We start from the raw sequence: 27,657 nt of genomic DNA, 5'->3' as shown, positions 1-27,657 counted from the left end.
AAAGGGAATGAATAAAGATCTGTGCATGTTACTGTATCTGAATTATACCTCAGTGAAAAAACATAGAAAAGGATCTTTGGTTCAGCATCATCTTGATATCATTAACCATATCACCTTGTTCTTAGGTAAAAGTCCCAAAGGGGCTTTGATTTCTACACATTATAAACAAGCAATTAGAGTTAGTTGGAGAACTTCATGACTCCAAAAGTAGCAGCAAAATGTCCTTAATAATCTATGTTCTGTTGTTCACTCCATGTTTTCTGTAGTCAGCAACTGGAGCCATAAGGCCATCTGGAAATGTTGTGAATGCAGCATTCGTAGTAATGAATAGTAATGTGTGTTTTCTATATAAGTTGAGGCTCCAAACCCAACAACTGCCGGACATTTGAGCAGAGACCGATTCCATAGGCACTCTTTCATCAGGAAGCAGGAAGTCAACAATGCAGAGCTGCTGCTGGTTATTTTGTGGGGGTGGTGGAGGTTGTTTTTATAGACTGAAAATGTGGTAGAGATTATATAAGCCCAAGGAGGATGTTGCAGGAGGACCATCACTAGGATACTTGGGTGACAAGCTTGTGGAAGTGCTTCTTGAAATGCTTATGCATGTTCATCTTTTAATGTTTTCACCCGCAAGTACTGTGAAAATGTTACAACACAGCCAGAATCCCAAAAACTAATCTTCATGAAGGGTAGAAAAATTCCCAGGGCAACACCAAAGTCCAGCAGATCCTGTGACGGATTCCCCTCCTCCCCTTCCAAACTAGTGCAGTGCTGGGTGCGTGGTACAGGCTCATTAAATAGCTGTGGAAATGAAGACATGAATGGAGGGAGCACATACTGCAATCATTCATTCAACAACAAATCACTTCCTCTATGCCCATCATTAAGTGTTGCAGGGACTGTAAAAGGAACACAAGTCATGTGGCCTGAAAACCCTTAAGTTCTAAGGAGGAACACTGGCAGACATGTGAAACCACCAAGGAAAACAGGAGACCCTGTACGAACAGCCTCTCTTTGTAGGATTCCCAGGCTCTCATTTCCCAGGAAGATAACATTTCATTTGGTAATAACCACGTCTTTCAAGAGGTTCTTATCATCCCTTTTAAAAGATCTTTCTCCCAGTTTTCTTTCATTTCTGAAGGAACACAGAAAGAAAATAAGCCCCTATTAATAGTTCTATTGTCCCAGAATTAAAACACACCCGCCATCCCCATGAAACCATTGGTCGTGTTTGCTGAGATGTTGTGGGTGCTTGGAGAAGCGGAAGGGAGCCGGGAGGTGGCACCGTGCGTCATTTGGTCTTTTGAGGAGTGAGGGTGGAAGATGCGTGGTTGCGGTCGCTGCTTGGGGCTAGGGAGTTCATATCTTGCCAGACACAAAGCCTCTAGGATAAGGACGTTTTCCAAAACAGCCTGCGCTTGTTCTGGTACCAAAAAAATAGATAGCTCAAGAAAACACTTGTAAAGAAATGGAAATAGATTTAAAGAAAACACCCCCAATCCCAGACTTATTTGGCAGGGCAAAAAATGCAGTGAAGCCAGAGAACCTTTCCACGCCCCCAGTATGCCTTTTTTTAACCCTCTTTTTTAAGCATCAGTCTTAACACAATATTCCAACTTCAGTGTTACTAAATGTCCCAAACTTCACAAAGACCAGATTTGCTTTTTTTCCTCTTTTACTTTTAATGCCCTATCTCCTCCCACCTACTTGGCAGAAATTATTCCCCTCCTCCTCAGCACCTCCCAGGGATTCTGAAGGGTTTCATGGTGACACCCTGTGTATTCTGAACAAACCCCAACTCTCCTATCTCAGCCTCACCCTCCTACCCCAGTCTCACCTTTGTACCACCTTTCCACTGTTACCCTTGTCAAACTGCCTGCTTGCATTCAGGGAAAAGCCAGTTGACTGCTAATACCACCCTCTCCCCCCCCAGCAGTGGCCTTGGTGAGGGACACTGCTCTCAATTTTATCCCTCTTTCTATCTTGTGCACAGACATATGTGCCCTTCCTCTTTACCAAGCAGCAGAGTCGAAATTTAACTATGCCTTTTAATGGGGTTTATTGAAATATTGGGAGTAATGTAAAGAGTACAATGCACAGAATAGTTCACAAGCACCCCATGGATACAGACCTAGGGTCAGTTACCAGACCAGCTTCTGCCTGGCTTCTCTCTGCCTGGCCCTGGCCAGTGAAGCTCATCCCTGCCCCCAAGACTGACTTCCTCCCAGGATGGCTAGCCTCATCAGGAAACATTTGTTGAATGTCTGTTATGTTCCAAATATTGCAATAAGCACTAAACATGTAGTGGGGACCAAAACAGACATGGCTCAGTCCTTATGTAGTTTAAAGTCTAGAACTGGGAAACCAAACAAACAAATCATTACATAATCAATTGTAATTAGTTATAAAATGTCCTAAGTACTGTGAAGCTAAAACTGTGGGGTTCCATGAGAAGGTCTAATGGAGGGAGCTAATTTGATTAGGGGAAGTCCATTGAGGTGACTTTGAGCAACTGACATCTAAGTTGGGATTGAAGAATGAGTAATAATCAGCCCTGTGAAGAACTAGACAGAACACATCCCCAGTCCACAGGCAACAGGGATTGCAGGAGTGAAGGGCCTGCTGGAGAACGGCATTTGGAAAGACCTGGGGGCTCACGTGCAGAGCGTGGGGGCAGAGGGGTGTAAGAGGAGGCTGGGCCGGGAGGCAGGGGAGCCATGCCAGGGGGACCCCAGCAAGCTGCAGCAAGGGCTTGAGATGTTATCCCAGGTGAAATTGACTGTTATTGGGGAGTTTTGAGCAAGGGAGTGAATGACATGCTTTGATCCATACTTTAAGAACATGCTGACAGCCATGTGGAGAATGAATGAAGAAGGGCAGGAGGGCAGGCACGTGATAGCCAGTGACTGCTGTCCTGGTCTGAGCAGGAGATCAGGGTGCTCAGGCCATGGCACGGGCAGAGTAGACAGAGAAGTAATGATTTTCATGGTATGTTTAGAGTAGAGCTAATGGGATTTGATGATAGATTATCATCATCTGGAGTGGAAGGAGGGAGGAAAGTCGAGATAGAGAGTCAAGGGAGGATTCCAGTTTCTGACTTAGGCAGCTGGGCACATGGACTGATATCTAGGGACTGAGAAGAAAGGCCGACAATAGACAGCACAGTTCCCAGAGTCTAAGTTACTTGGTCTTAAATGTTCCACTGGGGAGGCATCAGCGGCCCGGGCCAGGGACAGACCCAGGCCAACCCATTTTCATTTGGTCTTTTAAAGCTTCTGGCAGCCTGGCAATCCAGCCACCCCCATGGCCACCCCGTTACATTAGTTTTAACAAAAGGTTTGATTTTGCATTAGACTTCCTCCCCAAGCAATTGCCAAGATAGACCAGTAGTAAATTTTACTCATTTATTCATTCATTCAAGAGAGAAACAGTTATCCTGGTGACTGAGAGCAGAGCCTCTGGGCTCAAATCCCACCTCTGCCACTGAGTAGCTGAGGACTCTGGGCAAGTCCGTCGGCCCCTCGGTGACCAAGTGTCCTTGTCTATGAGATGGAGATGACAGTGTATCCACCTCAAAGAGCTACCCTCAGGTGTAAGTGAATTAATCACATGTGGTATATTTTGAGCGGACCTGGCACACTGTCAGTACTCAGATGGTGTCAGAAATTGCCATTCTCAAGTGTTAAGGAAACGTCCCGCTTTTCCAGCACTGTTCTACACGAGGAGGCTGTTTAACACTGTGAAAGCTATTTTTCAGCCAGACAGATCTGACTTCAAGCCTCTGCTGTCTTCTTAACCTCCTTGAACCCACATTTTCCCACCTGATATATGGGAGCAATCATGCCCACCTTGGGTGGTTATTGTGAAGATGAAATGAGGAATCTTTGAGCAGGGCCTTGTACACAGTAGAGGCTCAGTCAATGTCAGGGTCTTCCCTTCTCAAAAGGAGCTTTCCTGTCTAATTTAAAGTGTGCACCTCCACCCTCTGCCATTTAAAAGACCCCAGTGAGAGAAAGGTAATTTCAAACCCCTTCATAGGCTTACGGTTTATGAATAAGGTTAAGGTTTTTTACAGAAATTACACTTCCTCACCCTTTCAGTGCAGTATGGAGCTATTTAAAAGATGGGAATATGGATGTGGAGATTTTACATCCCAGAAAGAGTGATCCACAAAGATTCTATTTCTTCCCCAAACTGTTCATGTTTCCCACTGTCCGTCAGACCCTTTCCCAGTGCCATAACCCACTTCCTCTTCCTGCCCCACCGCCACCTTGAGTAACCAGAGTAAGAAAACACAGGCACCCGCCCATAGAAAATACTCTTGGTTGTCCTGGAAAGCACAGATTGCCTGGACTTCTATTTTCAAAGCTGACTACACGGTTTCCTTTGGCACAGCTGTGGGTGGCAGCGTCTGCTGTGGGCGTCTGCGCCCCCGCTGTGGTCCTGTGGTGGCGTTGCCCTGGGTTCCCAGCACCCACCTCTTTCTGGCTCACATGAGCCATTTACATCTTGATGTAAAGTTGCTGTGTGTCCCCTGCAGCTGCACTTTAAAACTTCATTCCTAACATAGAATGAATACTGTCCTATTAAGGAATGGAAGACTTTCATGAGCAGATGGAGATCCCTGCAGAAGGGTCCTTTGCCCAGTCCTTAAAATCTCCTTTATCCTATGCTATGGCTGACCCTGAATGGATAACGTACTACAAACACTTTCCCTCTGATAGTCTTTTGGGGACTGTTCAGGCAATAAAGCAGCTTCCACAGAGACAAGAAAAAGACTCACACATACGACCATCAACAGCAAAGTATAGAATGTAACAGTAAGACTAACAGGGTGTCTTCGGATTTCAGGGAACACATCCGTCAAGGCCTAGAAGAACTCCAGAAGGTCCTGCCAGGAGGAGATACTTACATGCACGAAGGATTTCAAAGGGTAATCTTAAAAAAACTTTCAACTCCAAATGTAAAATGTGATATGGAAACACCTACATAAGGATGGTTCATGAAATAAGGCACATGTAACTGAATAACACCCAATGGCAACAGAGTGAAAACAAATTTCCCATGAGCTTGTACACTAATAACTATCCAAAAGAACTGAAAAAGGAATCTTCCTGCTCCTTCCCTGACACTGATGAAGGGTTTGTTAGCTAAAGCTTGGCTGTCACTCGTGAATCATGCCATACGCAAGTTCCCTCCATGTGTAAGGAAACTTTTCTGTGATGCTTCAGTGATTTCAGCCTTAAGGAAAACATGTCCCAGTCTGTGAGAGGTAAGGCACTGATCCACGTTCACTAAAATGTCAGGACAACTTTAGATGAGTGCTCTCCACTGATATTTGAGTGAAGCCTGGGTGAACTACATAAAGAACCAAGACTGAGTCATGGTTACATCAGTAGCCCATGGCCCGGTGTGGTGTTTGGAGTAGCAAAAGCAGTGGCTACATGGCTAATGTGTTCTTCATGTTTTTCAGGCCAGTGAGCAGATTTATTATGAAAACAGTCAAGGTAAGGCTAGATTATGAATTATCATTATCAATTATTTTAACATTTTTTCTGTGTCTGCTTGTGAGAAACAACTTCAGTAATTTCGTGTTTCAAAAGACATATGATACTGTCTATAACCTTTGGACACACACTTCATCACAAAGAAGGAATACATAGACAGATGACATAAACCAGGTCAAATTCTACTATCCTATTGATGCAAAAAGAAATTATATAAAATCCCATTATGGGCCAAAGTCTGTAATGCCCATGAACAGTGCTGCATGTTGAATTCATTAAATGAATGAATACTTGGATGGATTAATAAAGTCTTGGAATTTTGTGTCAAATTTAATTTTCATGTCCTTCTCTGAGCTCCAAGCTTTTTCAGCACTGTGATGAGATATGATATTAAGATGAAGGTATCAATTTGGTTTAAACTTTCCTTCATTTCAGTGAAAAAAATACCTAAAATGTACTTAACAGAATGCTTAGCCCATAGAAATAATATTTATTGATTAATATTACTATTTTAGCTATGATGACTATTACTACAGTGTCTTTCCTGGGTAGTGTTTCTTTATCTGAGGCAAATCTCTCACAAGAGATTCAGTGTTAGAGTGGAGCTTTTTCTCCCAGGTCTGTAGAGGTGTCCACTTCCTATTTCACTCTAAACTGCAACAAATAGACCAGACCCAGTATCAACAACACTTGTGAGTATAAATCATCCATCAGCAAATGTTACTAGAACTCTAAAAATCACTGAAAGAATTCTAGTAGACTTTGCCGACTGGTATAATAACTTCAATTCTGCTTGTAAATCCTGATGACTGTGACCCTTTGCCCACCTCTTCAAGAGGTAGTGTATGGGGTCAACTATAGCATGTAAGAAGGACCCCTGGCCAGCCCAGGTGGTAAGTTTGCTCCCAGGCCTCGGTGGACTGGACAGTTACTAGAAAATAATAGAAACTTGATTCATTGGAGCTACTCCCACTTATCAGTCCAATGATCATTTCACCAGGTTTGGCCATTTTTTAAGATAAGACTGAGAAACTCAGAAACAAAACCTATTCCCCAGGAGTTTGTCCCCACAGACACTCTTTTCTGCATGCTGGAGTTGCTTCCAGTCCCAAAAGAAAGTTGCTGTTTCTCATAATACTGACCCCAGGTGGTTGTGCTTGTAAGAGATGGGCTCCCAGAGCTGAGAGGGGGGTTTCCCTGAGTGTGGCCTGATGGACTGAGTGGGTCTGTGTTGTATTGAGCAGGATACAGGACAGCCAGCGTCATCATCGCTTTGACGGATGGAGAACTCCATGAAGATCTCTTTTTCTATTCAGAGAGGGAGGTAAGCGACAGCCTGGCCTGTATGTGAACACAGATGTTGGACGGGGCTGCTTCCTTTGAAATGGGCCACAGTCTTTCTACTTGGGCAAAATAATAGGTATTCTTTGTAAAAATGCTGGATAAAATAGTATCTCGTATGTAAGAAGTAATAACAATTACTCATTTTTTAAAGTGAATGCTCATGTCTCTAATGTCTTACACATAGTAGATATTTTTCCCTTTCGAAATACTTGTATATTTCTCTATGTTTCAAGGGATACAAAATATCTACCATGCTTTTATTGAAAGCACTATATTTATTTATCTTGCAGTTTTGAAATACTGTATTACTTCTGAACAAAAAAATGGGTACCATTTTTCCTCTATTTCTACTAAAAGCAGGAGGAGGAGCAAAATTATTTGAAATATTTCAATATTTATTCAATATTCAGTTCAATTTTTCTATATTTCTTTTTCCTTTTCTTTATGTTTTCAAAAAGCACTCCTCAAAGCAAGTGAAAGAATTCTCTAAGTGAAGCTTTCTGTTTGTGCAGTTTCCAAAAAAAGAGGTTTATTCAAGAATTGGAAAGTAATTTTTATATTAGGAAATCCTTTCCTTTCAAGTTTTAGATTTGAGCTCAATGTAAAATTGGCCCAGAGAAATCTGTTCAACCATTAATGACAGAGTCACAAAGTGAGAAAGGCCCATTCAGGCCAAGTCAGGGAGAAACACAATAAGGAAAAAGTAGTGAGGGAGGGAGATCCTGGCCTCTCGGGGAGGAGTTAACCAGATCATGACACTTACCTCAAACTCTTGTTTACTATTTAATTTAAATTCCACTCCCTCAACAACAACAAGTATGTATTCATTCATTCATTCATTCAGTGTGCTGGGCACTTTGCTGGACACTAGGGACACAGAGGTAGCACACAGTTGCTGCCCTCATGGGCCTTACCATGTAATAATGTTCAGTTTTTTGAAGCCTGTGCTGGTAAAGAGCATGAGGTAAACACACGACTTCCCCTCTCCCTCTAACTAATACAGGGATAATTCATGATAATCCATAAGTAAGTATGACAGATGCTCACTGATCATGTGGGAAATAACATATATCTGTATTCAGAAGTTAAAACTAACTATGTAATGGGAATGGAAAATGGCTTATTTCGGATGCTAAACAACAGCCAAAAAAGTAAAAACCCTAATAAGGAAATAACTGAATATAAAATAAATGATGGGTGTCAGAGGCTTAAAATAGGAGTTAGTCGAGAAGTATTTTAGGTATGGCGCTTACAGACTTGGAAAAATATTTGGAATGCCAGTGCCAATAGAAGGAGGCAAGATAAAGCTCAAGATACATAAAGAAAATAAAACTTTCTATTTTAGATAATTCTATATAAAGCCCAATTGGAGAAAAGTCACAGCAGTTGTTGCAGATAAGGATGGGGCTAGACTGCTCTAGAGGTTTGTTTTATCCTGAGAGCAGCCAGGAATCTTTCTAACATGAAGGAAAAAAATACATGTTCTGTCCCTTCTAAAATTCAATGTCAGGCACAAGTGGATTTGAGTACTAAGAGAGGAAAAATAATTACACAATTCAAATCAATATGCATACACCGAACACCTACTATATATTTACTATCAATTATTTCCAACTTTTGTTTTCTATTCACCTTTAATAAATCAAATATTAAAGTCAAACCAAAACTTGATGTTATTCATTATGTTGCCCTTTGAATACTTAATTGTAGAGAAGGTCATGTTCACCTGTTCAAATATGAACCATAACTTGATAATATGGGTAAATGTAGTAACCACATTGTTTTTTCATGTGAAACCTTCATAAGAGTGTATATAATCATACCTTAATAAAAAATTAAATAAAAAATAAATAAATAAATGAACCATAACTCCCATACCATTAAACCAGTAAATTCCAAGGGGAAGAAAAAGGCCTATTCATAAAGGTTACTGACATTTATGAGCATCTGTGTTGTTCTAGGCCTTGTATGAGGAGCTCTGCATATGTTATCTCATTTAATTCCCAGAACATTTATAGAGCAATTCTCAGTGCCAAGCCCAGGCATATCAGGTTCCAGAGGCCACGTCCTTTCAGTCAGAGCACATTGCCATTACAAAGGAAGAAAAGTACATCAATAAAAAAATCATCAGAGGAATAGAAAAGATAATCATTTCCTCAGAATATTTAGTAAGAATTATCTTAATCTATAGTCTTCCTTTCCTCCCCTCATCTCTCAAAGGCCTTCATCAAGATTCTACTCTGTGGATCTTTCTTAACACATCCCCTTAGACTAACACTCCCCTCCTGGCCACCATGCATCATGTTGGAATGTAATGTTCCCTGGAGAATGAGCTCCTTGCGCTCAGATTTTGGCCCTCCTTGTGCCTGGCGCAAGTAGATGCTCCATGAACACCTGATCATTGAAGTTAGTCTGGTTAATCCAAAAAAAAAGTGCATTTGTTTCTGCTTCTCTCTAATGTCTTTTCTTTCACTGACCCAGGCTAACAGATCCCGAGATCTTGGTGCAATTGTTTACTGTGTCGGTGTGAAAGACTTCAATGAAACACAGGTATGACTGTAGATGTCCTCAGGTCTGTCTGGGTTCACACGAAGCTTGTGAAGGATAACATGTATTCAGGGCAGAGGGGGCATCAACAGCATAAATACCCCTTAGATAGATTAATTTTCCAGAAATGCTAAGCTAAAAGGGAATTATTATTGGATATAAAGCCATTTGCTGATGCACTTAGGGGTTTTTAACACATACTTGCTAGGCAGCATCTTCCTAGGTTGTCTTTCTTGGTAGATTTAAATCGCCAGTGTGTCAAAACAGGTCTGAATTAAATTGGAAAACTTTGTTGGTTGTTTCTCCTTTAATTTAACTTAATGAATCTGATTTTATTTATATGACAAGTATACCTTTTCTCCCATTAAAAATGCAATGTGTTTAATACAAAATGGATTTTTAATACAAAAAACAGAAGTAATTGGCAAGTGGGAAGAAAATATGTGCCAGGATACAGAAGCAAATTGTGAAAATTTGCTAACTACCTAAGTAAATGTTCCTCAACGTAGTTTATAATTTCTTTTTTTAAGTGACCTGGGACAATGCTTGTAATATGTTGTTAAGTGAGTAAAATAGAGTTAAAGAACAGTGGGAATAGGTGTACTTGAAACCAGTATAAGACTGTATATCAACGATACTTTAATAAAAAGATGAAACAAAACAGTGGGAATAGGATGAGTGTACTTTCTAAATAAACATGTATATTTGCATAGGAAAAGAATGAAAGGCTATTTATTGTCAAATTAACAAAATAGGGAAATGATGGATGGAAGATAGAAGATAGATAGATAGATGATAAATAAATAGATAGATAGATGGATGAAAGATAATGAGTAGCCTTTTTCCTTTTTAACACTCCTGGGTTTTCTGAACTTTCCCAAGGACTATGTGTTGCTTTGCAATGAGTAAAATCCTGGCACTGACCATGACTGTGGTGACCACAGAACTATGCAAAGAGCTGGAGTAGAAAAGCCCACAGATCAGCTTCTCTCTGCCATCCTCTGCTCCATAAAGTAGGGCAGCCAAAACAACGGCAAAGGGCCTTTCTTCAATGAGCAGTTTGGGGGAAAGGTCAGGATCCTCATTCACTGGCTTCACCCAACACCAAAGCTTGAACTCATTTCTAAAGTTGTTACGAAAGGAAACTTGAGTCTGTGTGATAGGAATACAGTTGCCAACAGAAATATGTGTGAATGGGAGAAAAATGAGCCCATGGCCTGCCCACAAATCCATAAATACATCAACACAGGCCAAGGGCTCATCTCACTGGGCAATCTTACCTTTGCTCCCAAGGAGAAAAGTATTAAAGCAAATGTAAAAGCTGGAGCCAACCGTCGGGGCCCACTCTGGAGAGGCCACTGGATCAGCAGATGGCTTTATATCCAATAATTCCCTGATAGCTTAGTATTTCTGAGAGGTCTTCAGTGGGGCCCCTGAGACCAGCCAAGTCTCTCTGGGTCCTAAAAGTAGATGGAGCCCTCTGGACTAACTTCTCTGTGTCTAAGCCTGACACATCTCTGTGTGTTTGTGTGTTTGCTGTGTCCTCAGCTGGCACGGATTGCAGACAGTAAGGATCATGTGTTTCCTGTAAATGATGGCTTCCAGGCTCTGCAAGGCATCATCCACTCAGTGAGTACAGCACTTCCTCTGAGACTGCAGCACGTTCTGCGCCCCAGTGCTATAAACACCCCAGTTCTGTCTCTCTAAGGCTGGTTTTTCTCTCCTTGAGACAACATTCCTTTGCGTATCTTTGTATCTGTCATGTCCCTCTTCTCCCTATTGCCTTTCACACGTGTTTTTCTTCATTCCCCTGTGCCAATTTTACCCCACAATGGAATATTGAAAATTGAAAGGTACCCTGCTCTGGCAGTGAGCCAAGTGTCAGGTGGCCCCCAGTTGTCCTACTGGAAAGACTGTGGTTAATGGTGTGTGTTGGAGAAACTTCAGCTTTCCTAACCTCGATGGAAACAAGCTGCCTTCGGAGCATGTTCTGGCTCAATCTCTATCACTTGGCTTTCAGAGGTACTTCCAACCAGTGGCTCTCTACTTTGGGTGCCCATCAAAGTCATCTGGAGCAGGATTTTTAAGATCTTCCCAGGTGATTGTAATGAAACCACCCTGCTTTATACCTTAATCCTTAAATATGAGGGCTTTATTGCTCTCCAGGGTTTGCCATCACCAGCCCTCCTTTCCACTCCAACCTGAGTTTAGATGGGACAATCTGTCACACCAAATGGTTTTTTATTTCTTCTTTCCTGTCAGTGAACAGGACACTGGTTTCCAGGGCCACTCTTTCCCACCTCCCACACACAGGCCAGGCCCTGGTCTGGCTGGAACAGGAGACAGTGTTGGCCTTTAGGTCCTCAGCCAGAGACCACTGTGAGGGCTGCCCCTGTGATGGAGTCCAGAGGTGCTGTGGCCCCACCTGTAGGTTCTGAGATCAGGCAGATGGCCAGCAGTTTCTCCAGTAGAAGCTCACCGGGCTCCAGACTCAGGGTCTAGGATGCAAATTCAGACTTTAGTAGTTACTGTCCTCTTGAGGATTCAAGGGGGTCTTGATCCAGGGGTTACCAGCCAGGGACAGAATCTGCCCAGCATCCCAGTTTGACCTAGGAAATGTCCAACATGGCTGCACCTTCATGCTCCATCTCCCTCCCTCCAAGGTTTGCTTAAGAACTCCAGGACAGTGAAAGCAGAGTGAGAAAGAACTTTGGAGCTGGTCATCCCAGAGTTTAAATACTGGGCCAGTGACTTACCATTTATAGATCCTTGGATGGGTTATTTCATTTATTTCCATATCTGTGAAAAGAGATTGATGATAAGACTTACATCATAGCCTTGTTTGAGAATTACAAGGGATAACACTGGTGAAAATACCTAATATTTTCCCAGGCACACAATTGGCACTCAAGGCATATGAATTATTTCCTCTCTAACTTCCCTTCTCCATCATCTATTGGACATTAATGACCCCCCTGAGTCTTTAAATATCCTTGAATATGCATAAAATCACTTGGGAATCTTGTTTTCAATACCGATCCCCAAGCCCTGTACCTAAAAGATAGTATTGTAATCAGTAGGGGATAGAGGCCAGGAATTTGAATCTTTTAAATCTCCATTTAAAAAAAATAAGTCCCACAGGTGCACTTTCAGAACATTGATATATGTAACCTTAAGTTTTCAGAATTGTGAAAATTTATCCCACCTCAGGTTGGGAAATCCTATCTTAAGTTATGTTCAGATGGCAGTCATCTTATTCAATATAATTTTGCAAGTTTGTTTTCAAGGAAAAGAAGCCCATTCAAACTGCCTTGACCAGAAAGTAGGAATTATTGAAAGCATAGAGAAGTATCAGTTCCCATTATGGATTCCCAGGTGAGGGACCCCTGCTCTAAATAATTTCTGGGGTCAGTGTGGCAATAATATATAAAAACTGCAATAATGACATCACAATGCCAGCGCCCTTTACCTCACTTCACCTCACAGCATAGGTGTTTTATCATCACGCATCGTAAGAAGAAGAAAGGGAGAGGAAAAAGATGGCGGCGTTAAGAAGTGAGGCAGAAATCTTCTCCCAAAACCACATATAATACGAAAATACAGCAAATACAACTAATCCTAAAAGAGTGACCAGAAATAAGATTGCACCAGCCAGTCTACCTCTGTAAAAAGAGAACATCTCAAGGAAAAGGGATTATGTAAAGGCAGAAGAACCTTGTTCAATCCCAAAATCCTCATACTCCAGGAAGAGGGCTCAGTGAGACTGAAATCACAAATCTTCCTGAAAAAGAATTCAAAATAAAAAGTCAAAAGCATGCTAATGGAGCCACAGAAAAATAGTCAAGAGCTAAGGTGACGAATTCAGGAGGGAAATAGACCCCTTAAAAAATAAAGTAACTGAAACAAAACATACAATGGAGGGATTTAAAAGCAGATTAGATGAGGTAGAGGAGACAGTAAATGGAATAGAAATCAGAGAACAGGAATACAAAGAAGCCAAGGCAGAGAAAATTTAGAATCTCTAGGAATGAAAGAATATTAAGAGAACTGTGTGACCATTCCAAATGGAGCAATGTCCACATTATAGGGGTGTGAGAAGAAGAAGAGAGAGAAAAAGGGATAGAAAGTGTCCCTGAAAAAATAATTGCTGAAAACTTCCCCAATCTGGGGAAGGAAATAGTCCTTCAAGCCATGGAAGTGCACAGATCTCCCAGTACAAGGGACCCAAGGAAGACAACACCAAGACATATAATAATTAAAATGGCAAAGATCAAGGACAAGGGCAGAGTAAAGCAGCCAAAGAGAGAAAAAAAGTCACCTACAAAGGAAAACCCATCAAGCTATCATCAGACTTCTCAGCAGAAGCCTTACATGCCAGAAGGGAGTGGCATGATATATTCAATGCAATGAAACAGAAGGGCCTTAAACCAAAAATACTCTACCTAGCAAGATTATCATTTAAATTTGAAGGAGGGATTAAACAATTTCCAGATAAGCAAAAGTTGAGGGAATTTACCTCCCACAAACCATCTGTACAGTGTATTTTAAAGGAACTGTTCTAGATGGAAGTGTTCCTAAGGCTAAATAGCTGTCACCAGAGAAAATAAAATCACAGCAAAGAAAGTAGACCAATTAATTACTAAGCAGATGCAAAATTGAATCAGCTACCCACAAAGTCAGTCAAAGGATACACAAAGAGTACAGAATATGACACCATACATATAAAGAGTGGAGGAGGAAGAAAAAGAAGGGAGAGAAAAAAGAATCTTCAGATTGTGTTTACAATAGCATAAGAAGCAAGTTAAGTTAGACTGTTAGATAGTAAAGAAGCTGCCCTTGAACCTTTGGTAGGCACGAATCCAAAGCCTACAATGGCAATAAGTACATACCTATCAATAATCACCCTAAATGCAAACGGATTGAATGTACCAATCAAAAGACACAGAGTTACAGAATCGATAAAAAAACAAGACCCATCTATATGCTGCCTAAAAGAGACTCACTTTTCAAATGAAGAGTCTAAATTCACAATTAATGAAACTGGAAAAAGAAGAATAAATGAGGTCCAAAGTCAGTAGAAGGAGGGACATAATAAAGATCAGAGAAGAAATAAGTAAAATTGAGAAGAATAAAACAATAGAAAGAATTAATGAAGCCAAGAGCTGGTTCTTTGAGAAAATAAACAAAACAGATAAACCTCTAGTCAGACTTATCAAGAAAAAAAGAGAGTCTACACACATAAACAGAATCAGAAATGAGAAAGGAAAAATCACTATGGACACCTCAGAAATACAAAGAATTATGAGAGAATACTATGAAAAATTATATGCTAACAAATTGGATAACCTAGAGAAAATGGACAACTTTCTAGAAAAACACAACCTTCCAAGACTGACCAAGGAAGAAACATAAAATTGAACAGACCAATTACCAGCAATGAAATTGAATCAGTAATCAAAAAATTACCCAAGAACAAAGTACCTGGACCAGATGGCTTCACTGCTGAATTTTATCAGACACTTAGAGAAGACCTAATACCCATCCTCCTTAAAGTCTTCCAAAAAGTAGAAGAGGAGGGAATACTTCCAAACTCATCTATGAGGCCAGCATAACTCTAATACCAAAACCAGGCAAAGACACCAAAAAAAGAAGAAAATTACAGACCAATATCCCTGATGAACATAGATGCAAAAATATTCAACAAAATATTAGCAGACCCAATTCAAAAATACATCAAAAAGATCATACATCATGATCAAGTGGGATTCATTCCAGGAATTCAAGGATGGTACAACATTCAAAAATCCATCAACATCATCTACTACATCAATAAAAGGAAGCACAAAAATCACATGATATTCCCATAGATATTGAAAAAGCATTTGACAAAATGTAACACCAGTTCATGATAAAAACTCTCAACAAAATGGGTATAGAGGGCAAGTATTTCAACATAATAAAGGCCATATATGACAAACCCACAGTCAGCATCATACTTAGCAGTGAAAAGCTGAAAGCTTTTCCTCTATGATTGGGAACAAGACAAGGATGCCCACTCTCCCCACTTTTATTCAACATACTACGTGAGGTCCTTGCCATGGCAATCAGACAACACAAAGAAATAAAAGGGATCCAGATAGGTAAGGAAGAAGTCAAATTGTCACTGTTTACAGATGACATGATATTGTACATAAAAAACCCTAAAGACTCCACTCCAAAACTACTAGAACTAATATCTGAATTCAGCAATATTGCAGGTTACAAAAGTAATACACAGAAATATGTTGCATTCCTATATACTAATGAAGAACTAGCAGAAAGAGAAATCACGAAAACAATTCCATTCACAGTTACATCAAAAAGAATAAAATACCTAGGAATAAACCTAACCAAGGAGGTGAAAGACCCATACCCTGAAAACTACAAGACACTCTTGAGAGAAATTTAAGAGGACACTAATAAAAGGAAATACATCCCATGCTCTTGAGTAGGAAGCATTAATATTGTCAAAATGGCCATCTTGCCTAAAACAACCTACAGATTCAGTGCAATTCCTATCAAAATACCTACATCATTCTTCAACGAACTAGAACAAATACTTCTAAAATCGATATGGAACCACAAAAGACCCCAAATAGCCAAAAAAAACCCTTAGAAGGAAGAATAAAGTGGGGGGAATTACACTCCCCAACTTCAAGCTCTACTACAAAGCCACAGTAGTAATCAAGACAATTTGGTACTGGCACAAGAACAGAGCCATAGATCATAGGAATAGAACAGAAAGCCCAGATATAAAGCCACACATATATGGCCAATTTATATATGATAAAGGAGCCATGGACATGCAATGGGGAAATGACAGCCTCTTCAACACCTGATGTGGCAAAACTGGACAGCTACATGCAAGAGAATGAAACTGGATTACTGTCTAACGCCATACACAAAAGTAAACTCAAAATGGATAAAAGACCTGAATGTAAGTCATGAAACCATAAAACCCTTAGAAGAAAACAGGCAAAAGTCTCTTGAATATAAACATGAGCAACTTTTTCATGAACGTATCTTTTTGGGCAAGGGAAACAAAAGCATAAATGAACAAGTGGGACTATATCAAACTAAAAAGCTTCTGTACAGCAAAGGACACCATCAGTAGAACAAAAAGGCATCATACAGTATGGGAGAACATATTCATAAATGACATATCTGATAAGGGGTTGATATCCAAAATATATAAAGAGCTCATTACTCCTGACTCCTTTCCTGGAACTCTCCCACCAGACAGATAGGTGTTATATCTATCCCACCTCAATACCAAAAAAGCAAATAACCCGATTAAAAAATGGGCAGAGGATCTGAACAGACATTTCTCCAAAGAAGAAATTCATATAGCCACACATGAAAGATGCTCCACATCGCTAATCATCAGAGAAATGCAAATTAAAATCACAATGAGGTATCACCTCACACTAGTTAGGATGGCCAACATCCAAAAGACAAGCCACAACAAATGCTGGCAAGGATGCAGAGAAAAGGGAACCCTCCTACATTGTTGGTGGGAATGTAAATTAGATCAACCATTGTGGAAAGGAATATGGAGGTTCCTCAAAAAACTAAAAATAGAAATGCCATTTGACCCAGGAATTCCACTCCTAGGAATTTACCCTAAGAATTCAGGATCACAGATTCAAAAAGACATATGCACCCCTATGTTTATCGCAGCACTATTTACAATAGCCAAGAAATGGAAGCAACCTAAGTGTTCATCAGTAGAGGAATGGCTAAAGAAGTTGTACATATACACAATGGAATATTATTCAGCCATAAGAAGAAAACAAATCCTACCATTTGCAACAACATGGGTGGAGTTAGAGGGTACTATGCTCAGTGAAATAAGCCAGGCAGAGAAAGACAAGTAACAAATTATTTCATTCATCCGTGGAGTATAACAACAAAGCAAAAACTGAAGGAACAAAACAGCAGCAGACTCACAGAATCCAAGAATGTACTAGTGGTTACCAAAGGGAAAGGGGTTGGAGAGGGTGGGTGGGAAGGGAGGGATAAGGGGTCATGGGGTATTATAATTAGCTCACATAATATAGTGGGGCATGGGGAAGGAAGTATAGCACAGGGAAGACAAGTAGTGACTCTACAGCATCTTACTACACTGAAGGACAATGACTATAATGGGGTATGTGGTGGTGACTTGATAATAGGGGGGAATGTAGTAACCACAATGTTGCTCATGTGAAACCTGAGCATGAGATTTTGTCAATGATACCTTAATAAAAAAAAACTGCAACAACATTTGAAACAATGCCCAAATGGTGCAAAATGTGATTAACAGGAGAATTGGGGTCTGATCATGAATCCTTTGGAAGCTCAGAGGTGGATTATTCTGGACCAGAGCCTTCATGAGTAGGATGGCAGACCTGAATCCCTGAAAAACCAAGGAAGGGTGATGGGGGGCACCAGAGAAGAGATGGCATAACCTCAGCCCTCAGGCTGTAAAAGAGCAAAGCACATTCCCAGGATAGTAATAATAACACCTATCTGTCTGGTGGGAGAGTTCCAGGAAAGGAGTCAGGAGTAATGAGAAATAAGCCTTGGTCTTGAGTTGGAACAAGAGCCTTGAAGGGATCTTAACTCCAACTTAGTGGATGTAATCACTAAAACAGTTTGAATATCTAACAAGTGATATTTAAGAAGAGAATCTGATGGCAAATCTGTGTATATAGGAGGGGAAATGGGGTGACCCAGAGGCAGGAGCCCAACCAAGAGTTGAATACAGAGTCCAGCCTTCAGATGGCTGGATCTGAACAGAAACAACTCTTATCTGCCCAAGGATTCTCATGAGCCATGTGCCTACATCATTCAAGAGCTGGTTCCTACCCAAATAAGTAGATGCTTCTTATCTGCATAAATCAGTCCTTGAATATTTCATCTTTAGCAGTTCACCCAAGCCCAACATGAGCCAGATGCCTATAAAGCTCTTCCCACCCCCAAGTGGAAATAACTGAAAAGATGCTTAAGAAATTTTAGCAGAACAGTCTCCCAAAAAGGGGGAAAAATCATTTGAGACTTTGGTCTCCAACCTTTTAGCTGAATGATAACATCCTTAGGGGCTTTTATCTGGGAGTTGTGCAGTGGTTTCAATCCTTCCACCACTTGAACCCCCTGCTCATGGCAGCTGTTAATTCATTTGCTTGGACAGAGAATTAGGGACAAGCACAGCAGGGCTCCTCTTTCTCAAGTCAGACAGAAATAATTATGGCTTAAAAGTTGGATAACTATTTTTCAGAAGTCAATTCACTTCTACTTCTGGATACCGAAAAGAAGGCTCTTGTTTTTCCCCCATCTGAAGCATCTATTTCAGCTTGTTCCCATGGATGTTGTTTTGTGGCTGGTTTTTTCCTCATAATAAAATAGGACTGGGCTTAATTATGCAAAATAGGAGTACTGAGCAGCTCTCAATAAGCTCAAATGGTTTATAAAGCTCTCAGCCCTGAATGACCTTATTTTTAAGTCCCAAATCAAGATGCAAGGGCTAATGTTTATTCATTCATCCAGTACTCATTGAAAAACTTTAATGGTAGACTCTGGTCATTCCGTTACAAGTAAGGAGATAGAGACCCTGGCCAGGTGGAGCTTACAGTCTGGTCGAGGGACACATGAAAAGTAAATTAATAAACTTTTATATTAAAGTTGTGATAAATGGAATAAAAGAAGTAACATACTACTGAGATTAAGAGTAAAGGTATTAACAGAGAATGCAGGCTCCTTTGAGGAGGTGACTGGAAGGGTGAAATGCAGCCACTCATAGGAAGAGCATCATTGGATTGAACATCCGGGCAGAGCACAGCCCTGAGATGGTGCACAGCAGAGGAATGAACAGGGGTGCTCAAGGAGAGAATGGCAGGCGGTGAAGTGAAGAAACAAGCAAACGAGCCTTCAAGGCCGTGGTACTTTACCCTAAGGTCAGGGGAAAACTGTAGCCAGATGAAAAGTCTGACAGTAGAATAATCATGCTTGAAATCAAGACTCTCAGGGCATCTAGAGCTGTGGCACTTTTTCCATTTCCCCTATACATGGCCAGTAAAGAAACACTCAGGATGAATAGTAATGAGGCCCATGAAGAAGAAAAATCACCGTGATTTATCTGAGCATCTCTCTCCACCAGCATCTCTGCTTAGGCTCTTCCACAGCCACGCTCTGAAAAAGGACTTACCCCATCGTACAGATGAGGAAACTGAGGCATGGGAGGGCTGGATGAACTGCCCCAGCCCTACTTGCTCATCATGGTAGGGTGGGGAGTTTGAACCCAGGTCTGGCCACAGAGACCCTGCTCTTTCCACAGCCCCAGGCCATGAAGGTCTGAGGAAATGGGAAGTCACCCCTGGATTACCAGAAGCTGACCCAGGGCATGGCCTCATCCAGTCCCTGGACTTGTTGCTTCCTGTCTAATTCCTGTGATTTGGTGTTTTCACTGGTCCTCAACGCACCCTACCTTAAGGAAGAAGTACTTATGTGTCAAATTTGTATGATGGGTTATTTTGCACGGTGCTCTCCCTTGCTTTCCATTTTAGGTCTTGTGGTTGGGATGTAGGGAAAAGGCAGGAAGAAATCAACAGCTGTAGGTAACTTATTTTGGAGCCAAGCATTGTTCCTTTATCCCATTTAGTACCATCCATTTAAAAACTAAAACAGTCCTGTAAAGGAAATATTCTTATTCCCATTTTACAGATGAAGAAACAAAACCTCAGATCATTTTCCCCAGTGCAGACAGTTGTAAGGGGATGGCGGGGCTGGAACATAGTCCCATGATTCCAGAGGCTATGCTTTCTCCTCCCTTTATTTCCTTAGGCAGGTAAAAATAGTAAAAGCCATCATTTCTTGAGTTCTTTAGGTGCTAGACACCCTGCAAAGCATTTTACATAGTCATCTCACCAAATTCTCATGACCACCATTTAAATGTAGGTATTGTTGCCCCTTCAATGGAAGTAGACACTCTTAAGGACAGAGAGGTTAACTAATTGTCCAAGGCCACACAGCAGTGAGCAGTGATCCAAAATAGACCCAGGTCTGTCCTAACACCCAGGATGTGAATGACCACAGCACTCTCCTGAATAATACGGGGAGGCCAGGAAGCAGTTCCATTTCAGAGGAGACACTGAGGACAAAAAAATGTGGTGGCTTCATGCAGTTCACATAGGTACAGCAGACGCAAAACCAGAACCCAGGGGGTCTGACCCGTGGGTTGGTGGGGAGCTCTTTTCCTTTTACCATGAGGTGGAGTCACCCATCTGCTTGATGGGTGGGGTTCCATCACCATGAGAAGCTGGCAGCTTGATACTGGCTGAAAGGCTCGTCTTCCCTTCCACGTGTGCTCAGGACTCTACCTCTGAGGATGGAATTCTTGCTTTTGCAGAATCTGGTTGATGAAAGTCTGAGATAAAATTTGGATGGTTGGAAGATTGTAGCCCTTAAAGCCAGGACAACTGTAAAAGAAGCAACTATTCCTTTGCTGTCTCTTGTGGCTTCTTTGGGGAATTTCCACTGACCACAACTGGTAAATGTAGCGCCAGCCCTCAAGCGAAAATGTGAAGCAAAGGTCCGGCCAGTCTCCAGGGTCTTTATTTGTCTTTTCCAAAGTGCTGCAGGCAGTGAAATGGGACCCTGCATGAAAGCTGGGCTCAGATAACACTGGAGTGGGGCTGCAGCTTTGGATCTCAACACTTGGCCTGGTTACCACAATGCCAAATCCTCCCAGCTGTGCCCACTCTGTGTGCAGTTGCCTGGATACTGTCTATGAGAAGGAGAATCCAGTTACTGGCACCAGACTGGCCCCTTCCAGGAGCATTTCCCTAGAATAAATATTTAAGCCTGCGTTGCGCTTCCTATTAATGTGAGGGTGAATCAGCACATAAGGCTTTCCACATGTTGGATCAACAAAAAACAAGTACTGAGCAAACACAACTATATTTGCAAGGATTTCTCACAAGTTTTGGCATGAACATCCTTGTTATCAAGGAGGCTGTTAAGATCAGCCAAACTGAAGAATAAATCTACTCCATGGTGTATATAAAATTATTTTATTTAGAGAAAACCAGACTACATGCTGATTTCTCCCTCCCACTCTTTGGATGTAAAAGAAATGCACCTCCTAGTCTGGCCCAGACCCTCCCAAAGGCATGACAGAAGACAAAGCTGGCCTTCCAGGCCTTCTCTCCCACCTGTTCTCCCAAGGCCCCAGTCGGAACTGCCAAGGGTTTCCTTCCAATCAAAATCCATGTCACATTCCCACAGTCCTGGAAAGTGCCTGACTTCTGAACGAATCCTCTTTCCACAGCTAGCAAAGGAGCAGGAAAGGCCCAGTTCAGCAGCAGCAACCCTTCTCCTAAGGCAGGCTTATTTGTGGTTAGAGAAAACCCGCTTCTCCTCCTTTACCCCACCTGAATCCTGTCTCGACCTCAAGACTGCTGAGTCCTCTCTTCTCCACAGAGCCTCTCTCTGCCTTGCAGCCCAGTGGTACTAACTGTTGGAACCATCTGTTTGGCACTTGGATCTTACTCATGCTGTACGACGCTCCTCCTGGTCACGTGCTAAATTGTGCAGTCACCGTTCCTGCTGCTCCGTCATGTCTCCCGTGGTGTGCACTGCTGTGCCTTGCATATGTATTCATCATAAAGCAATCCAAAGGACTGCACGGCATTCGTGACCTACACTGCATGACAACTGGGCAGTTTTGTGGTTTTGTCTCACATAAAATCCCCTCTGTCCTTCCCCACCCTCTCTTCCAAGGTTGTATCTATAAATGCTGGCATTCGGGGCTCCGTTCACATCAGCAGGCCAGCATACAAAACATCAATAGAATCAGCTGTCGTTTCTGTAATGAGCAGAAAATCTTTTTTAAAATCCTGCATCTCAACAGTCACTAATTAGACTCTGATTTGCACACATTCAGGCCATTTTAAACATTATTTCTATTAATTCTATTGGGCTTATTAAAAATTGCAGATGGAATAAAAATTTCCTTAGCTTGAAGAGGCTATGAAGATTGCAGAGGTGTGTTCACTTAATCCTCCATCACCCCCACTCCTCCACGTCCTGCTCCTAGATCTTGGAATCTGTTAAGTCCCATTGTAAAAGGAATAGCAGAGTTTAGGACAAATTTCAGTGAAACACTGCAGAGTTCAGCTCCCGAGGAGGGCCACTGACTTCGCCAATGCTCAGATCAACAAGCTCCTCTTACTAAATAAACTACATTTGGAGTTCACGGCTATCTGAGCTTTCCTTTTGAAAACAGGAGAGAGAAGTGGTTTCGTGGAACAAAATTAATTTCCTCGGTTTCAGCATGTTTGTCCAATGCTCCTCCATATCAGACTCTCATTGAATGTGACAGTAACCAAGAGCAGAGCAGCATTTATTTAAATAGCAGGTGCCCCCCACCGACAAAAACTTTTGCAGTTTTGAGAACAAACTTTATTGTCTAAAATTCAGGAATCTCTTAAAAATGTGTTTCTTGCATGTTATTTATTTGGTATAATGTATGAGTACACATAAGATCATGTATGAATCCCAGAAAGATGTGTATAAACAGATTTTTATTTTAAGTAATATGTATTTTGAATTTAAAGTTAAATTACTTTAAATGGTTTTTTTTTTAGTTAAATTTTTATATTAAATAGAACTGATACAGATCTAGGATAATGTCTGCAGTTAACAACACATGTGCCTATTGGCTTAAAGTGTAGAGCGGAATTTAGCTAGAAGTGACTATCTTTTTTTTTTTAGAGATCAAATAGTTTCAAAATTCATGGGGGCAACGTTGCCAGTCCTGAAGGCATGGATGAGCCAGTTGTGTGCCCCAAGCTGCCTGGCATTTTCTAAAAGCAGTAGTCCCCAGGCTTAGCCAATGTATATTCTGCCACCAGCTGTAATGGTGTATGTGGCCTTCTGTCGAAGCCTGGAGTTCTACCTACCAAACCCAGACGTCTATGTTTTTCCCAAGTAAAGGAGTCAAGGCCTTTTACAAAGCAGGCCAGTCTAGATCTTAGACATGGAGACATGATAAACTTGTAGCATTATTGTTTAAAAAGATAAACTCTTTTTTAAAATGGAGGTGTTGAAAAAGGCCTTTTGGGAGGGTGGTCCCCAAAGGTTGTAGTGCTTAATAAGAGGGAGGTGTTATGAGATGCAGAATATGGCTTTGTTATACAAAGACCCTAAGATTATAGAGGAAAAAGACCAATACATAATATAATGCCAGTTTATTAAGCCATGCAGAAAGTGTGCCATTTATTCATGATTATTCATATGCCATTTGATAAATATTTATTCAGTGCCTACTATGTGCCAAGTAAGGCATTGTAGATATAGTAATGGGTAAAATAAATCTAATCCTTGCCCTTGTAGAGTCTAAGGAGGAAGATAAACACTGACCAAATAATCAAATACATAATTATAAACCATGGTAAGTTCTCTGAAGGATGGTAATTCATACTAAAATGTGGATGGATACAGAAATATTCCATTAGCAAAATCACCACGATGTAGGTAGCAAAACCCATATTAGATTTGGAAGGTGACAGAGAGAGTGAGGTTAAGGAAAACTGCTAGGTTTTTGTCTTACAGAACTAGTCAGATGTAATCGGTCAATAGATAGTTAACCCGAGGGCTAGACTCCTTCAAGCTCCAGACATCTTAAAACCAGAATGTGCCCTTCACATCAAGTAAGACAGCAAGGAACACGCTGTGAAAGACTTTCTGAAAGAGGTGTGGAAGCAAAAAGCCCCTATACTGTGAATAGATAAAAGAGACTGGTCTTTTATTAACACAAAAAAAAATTCTCTAGCAGGAAATAGCCAAGTAAATAAAACTGGTTGTTTACTGGGCAAGAAGGCAAGCAAGTAGAAAAAGAAACTTAAGTGTGCCTCTGGTAAGGGGAGGTTCCCGATAACTCCATGGAAATATTCACAGTTCTTTAAGAAGTCTTGAGGAATTTCTGCCTAAACTGAGAACTTTATGTAAAAGGACCGTAGATTTTAGAATCCAAAAAAACAAACTCTTATATACAGCCTGGACTGGTCCATAATAGACTTTGTTTTAAGTTTATTAAATAGCTCATGTCCTTCTTTATGGATTTCAAATATGCTTTCCCATATATCTTCTTTTTGAAATCTATCCAAAAGATAGTAGGAAAGTATTAACCTTCTTTCAGTGTTTTTCAGCAAATACGATTAAGCACAAGGCAAGTGGTGGGTGATGGCATAGAAGCATGTAACTGTCTTTGCCCAAAGGTAGCAGTGGTCATGACAGAAGTATGATTGTCCCTTGAACAACACAGGGTTTAAGGGCACCGATCCCCTGCACAGTCAAAATTCTGTGTATAAGTTTTAACTCCCCAGAAACTTAACTACAAATAGCCAACTCTTGACTGAAACCTTACTGATAACATAAACAATTAACACATATTTTGTATTTATGTGTATTATATGCTGTATTCTTACAATAAAGGAAGAAGAGGAAAAAAATATTTTTTCAAATTGTTGCAGATCTCCAAAAATGTTCCAATATATTTATTGAAAAAAATCCACATATATGTGGACCTGTGCAGTTCAAACCCAGGTTGGTTAAAGGTTGGCTGTAATAGTAACAGCTACCGTTGTTTGAAGAGCAAATATATGTAGACATTCTCGTAAGTGCTTTACACTAAGGCTGTTCCAAGCACATTTCTGGATGCCTCACTTTCATAACGGCACTTGTTGACTGGTGGCCCAAGGTTGTTAAGTCACACTATCTGTTGACCGATCACACCTGTCTGGTTCTGTCTGTAAGGCCAAAACCTCGTCAGTTTTCCTTGCTTTGACTCTTTTCTTTACTCTCCAATCCAATATGAATTTTACCATCTAAGTCCAATTGATTTTACAAACTAAATGCTCTCTATTCATTTCTCTTATTCATTTTACCATCATATAAGCCCTTTGAGGTCAGTGCTTTTCTTATTCCCATTTTACAGAAAAAGAATGAGATTCTTTAAACAGAAGTTTAATAACTTGTCCAAGTCCACATGACCAGGGCTTGGATTTGAACATAAATCTGGAGTCCAAGTCTATCTGACCTATCTCCGGAGCCCAGGTTCTTAAGAATAACAGCTCCCATTAGTTGAGGGCTTCCAGGCACTGTGCTATGGCCTGTGTCTGTATATTCTCATTTAGTCCTTACAACCCCACAACCTTCTGCAGTAGGTGCTGTTCTTATCACACTTTCACAGACAAGGAAACAGAGACTCAGAGAGATTATGGAGTTGCCCAAGGTCACACTGCTCATGAACAAGTTGACCCAAGCAATTTAAAAATTCTAAGCTATTACTCAGTGTGTTAAACTCTTCCCCAAAATTGGGGTTTGGAAATGTTACAGGATTTGTCAAGGACCATAAGGCAGATAAGTAGAGGCCCAGGGCCAAAACCCAGCTCCTCACACTGGATTATATTGAAGGTTTGTGGCCCTCACCCAGTCTCAGTGGTTGGTCACGGATTCTCTGACCTCTGACATCACCCTGGCCCTGTGTGAGTCTCCTCCTCTCCATCTAGTGACATCCCTTCAGTGGTTTCCCAGGCTGTGTCTACACCTCTTCTGTGGCTACCACTGCCTAGGTGGGGTACAGGCCCTCTGGCTCCTCACCCCCATCCAGTCTCCTAAGCTGATCTGCTGTCTGCCACAGTTCAGGTGGATTACCATACAGTCTGGGCTGCTAATAACCAAGGGAACCCCCCAAATCCACCCAGTGCCATGGTGACTTCCTACCTTTTGAAACCAGACATTTCAAACTAATAGAAGCCACAGTCTCAGACAAATCCTGCCCAACCCCCTCACTGATAAATATTACTCCGTTGGCTGCAATACATCCCTTCCAGATGTTTTAAGTTAAGATTAGGAAAGCAGTGTTTTTACTGGATTGAATCACTGCACTTGGCTGACATTTTTTGGCCCTTCATACACTCCTTAGATTTATCAGCTAATTGCAGACACTTTGAGAGAATAATACAGCATGTGTTTATTATGACAAAACCTGCTAGTGTGTATTTGTGGTCAAAGATTCACGGGTGCTTCCTTTACCCATCCCTGCTTAAGTGTTAATGTTGGTTTGAAAATGTTGGTTCAAAGTCAAGAACTTACATGGGTCAAAATTCCATGTATGTGTTTTGGTGGAGTTTGAGGAATGGGGACAGAATAGATTCGATAGCTCAATTTTATTCTTGGACTGTTTTGAAATCTTTACTTATGGATGATAAAATGATTTATTAAGGGATGCCAAATGCCTGAGGAATTTTATTTGAAACATCAAAAAATAGCTTCATGTTGTTCTAATTCTACTATTTAATTAAATTTCTCCCTATGGATGAATTCTGTTTCTTCTAATGTGGCCTGTTTGGAGATAGTATCTGAGGACATGTTGAAGGGGGTGGCTACATCCCTCAGTCATGGCAGCCTCTGGCTGAGGTGGCCCTTCAGGCAGGAAGAGCCCAACAGCAGCAAACTGGGGAGGAAGAGGGTGGCCAGTCATCACAATTCAAGCAGGACTGTTGTCATCTGGGCTTTGAGTCATCACACACCAGGATCCTGGCAAACCCCAGTCTTACTATGTTGCTGCAATACATAAAAGACCTAAAAGACTGGATCAGCCATTGGAAAGGGGAAGATGGAGAAGACAGCAGGGAAACAGATGCCCAGGGTATATCCTTGGGATCTCTGATCCCAAGTCAGAACAACCACGTAGAGAACTCAAGAGCTCAGTGGTGATACCAGGTACCCAGAGACGGGTGTGTGAGGACCACTGACTCTTAACAGGTGGACACAGGACATGGGGAGTTTGGGGCAGGCATACCCAGCTGACATCGCTAGGCTTGCGACTATCAGAGAACTGAGGCCTCACCTGTGTTTGAGGTAGGCGGAGGTGGCTGGGGAAGCCAGAGGCCAAGGAAATGAGGAAAATGCTGACAAAAGGAAACAGATTGCTTCCTGCTGCAGAATCATTTAGCAGCTGAAAACAGAGGAATCAAAGTATGAAAATACCTTTAAATTGTACAAGAGTAGAAAGGAATGTCAGGAAAATAGCTGGAAATCTGAATTTTAGAATTGTCAGAAAGAGAAATCCTGCTTATGATTTTCTGGCATATACTTACCTAAAATACACAGTTATGAAGGAACTTGTTTCAATGGATTCATTTCAGTGTTTTATCGTGTGTACATCAGATTTTCT

General features: G+C 41.2%; 1 protein-coding gene and 1 long non-coding RNA gene across 2 annotated transcripts in view; one reads left to right on the top strand and one right to left on the bottom strand.

The window, feature by feature from the left end:
- ANTXR1 (ANTXR cell adhesion molecule 1) overlaps positions 1–27,657 on the top strand; it is a 221,256-nt gene that overhangs the window by 48,356 nt on the left and 145,243 nt on the right. The window contains exons 4-8 of the mRNA XM_036908236.2: positions 4,852–4,933; positions 5,474–5,507; positions 6,752–6,831; positions 9,333–9,401; positions 10,947–11,027. Coding sequence (XP_036764131.1) covers positions 4,852–4,933; positions 5,474–5,507; positions 6,752–6,831; positions 9,333–9,401; positions 10,947–11,027 — 346 coding nt within the window. The remainder of the gene's footprint in view (positions 1–4,851; positions 4,934–5,473; positions 5,508–6,751; positions 6,832–9,332; positions 9,402–10,946; positions 11,028–27,657) is intronic.
- The window catches only part of LOC118923946 (uncharacterized), a 78,515-nt gene continuing 61,893 nt past the window's right edge, over positions 11,036–27,657 (bottom strand). Inside the window, exon 3 of the long non-coding RNA XR_008995818.1 lies at positions 11,036–12,197. This is a non-coding gene — a long non-coding RNA (uncharacterized LOC118923946). The remainder of the gene's footprint in view (positions 12,198–27,657) is intronic.

Source organism: Manis pentadactyla, chromosome 2 (genome assembly GCF_030020395.1).
Source record: "Manis pentadactyla isolate mManPen7 chromosome 2, mManPen7.hap1, whole genome shotgun sequence".
NCBI classification, from domain to species: Eukaryota; Metazoa; Chordata; class Mammalia; order Pholidota; family Manidae; genus Manis; species Manis pentadactyla.
Note: the sequence above shows the minus strand (reverse complement) of the source record. Positions and strands in the feature narration are given on the sequence as shown.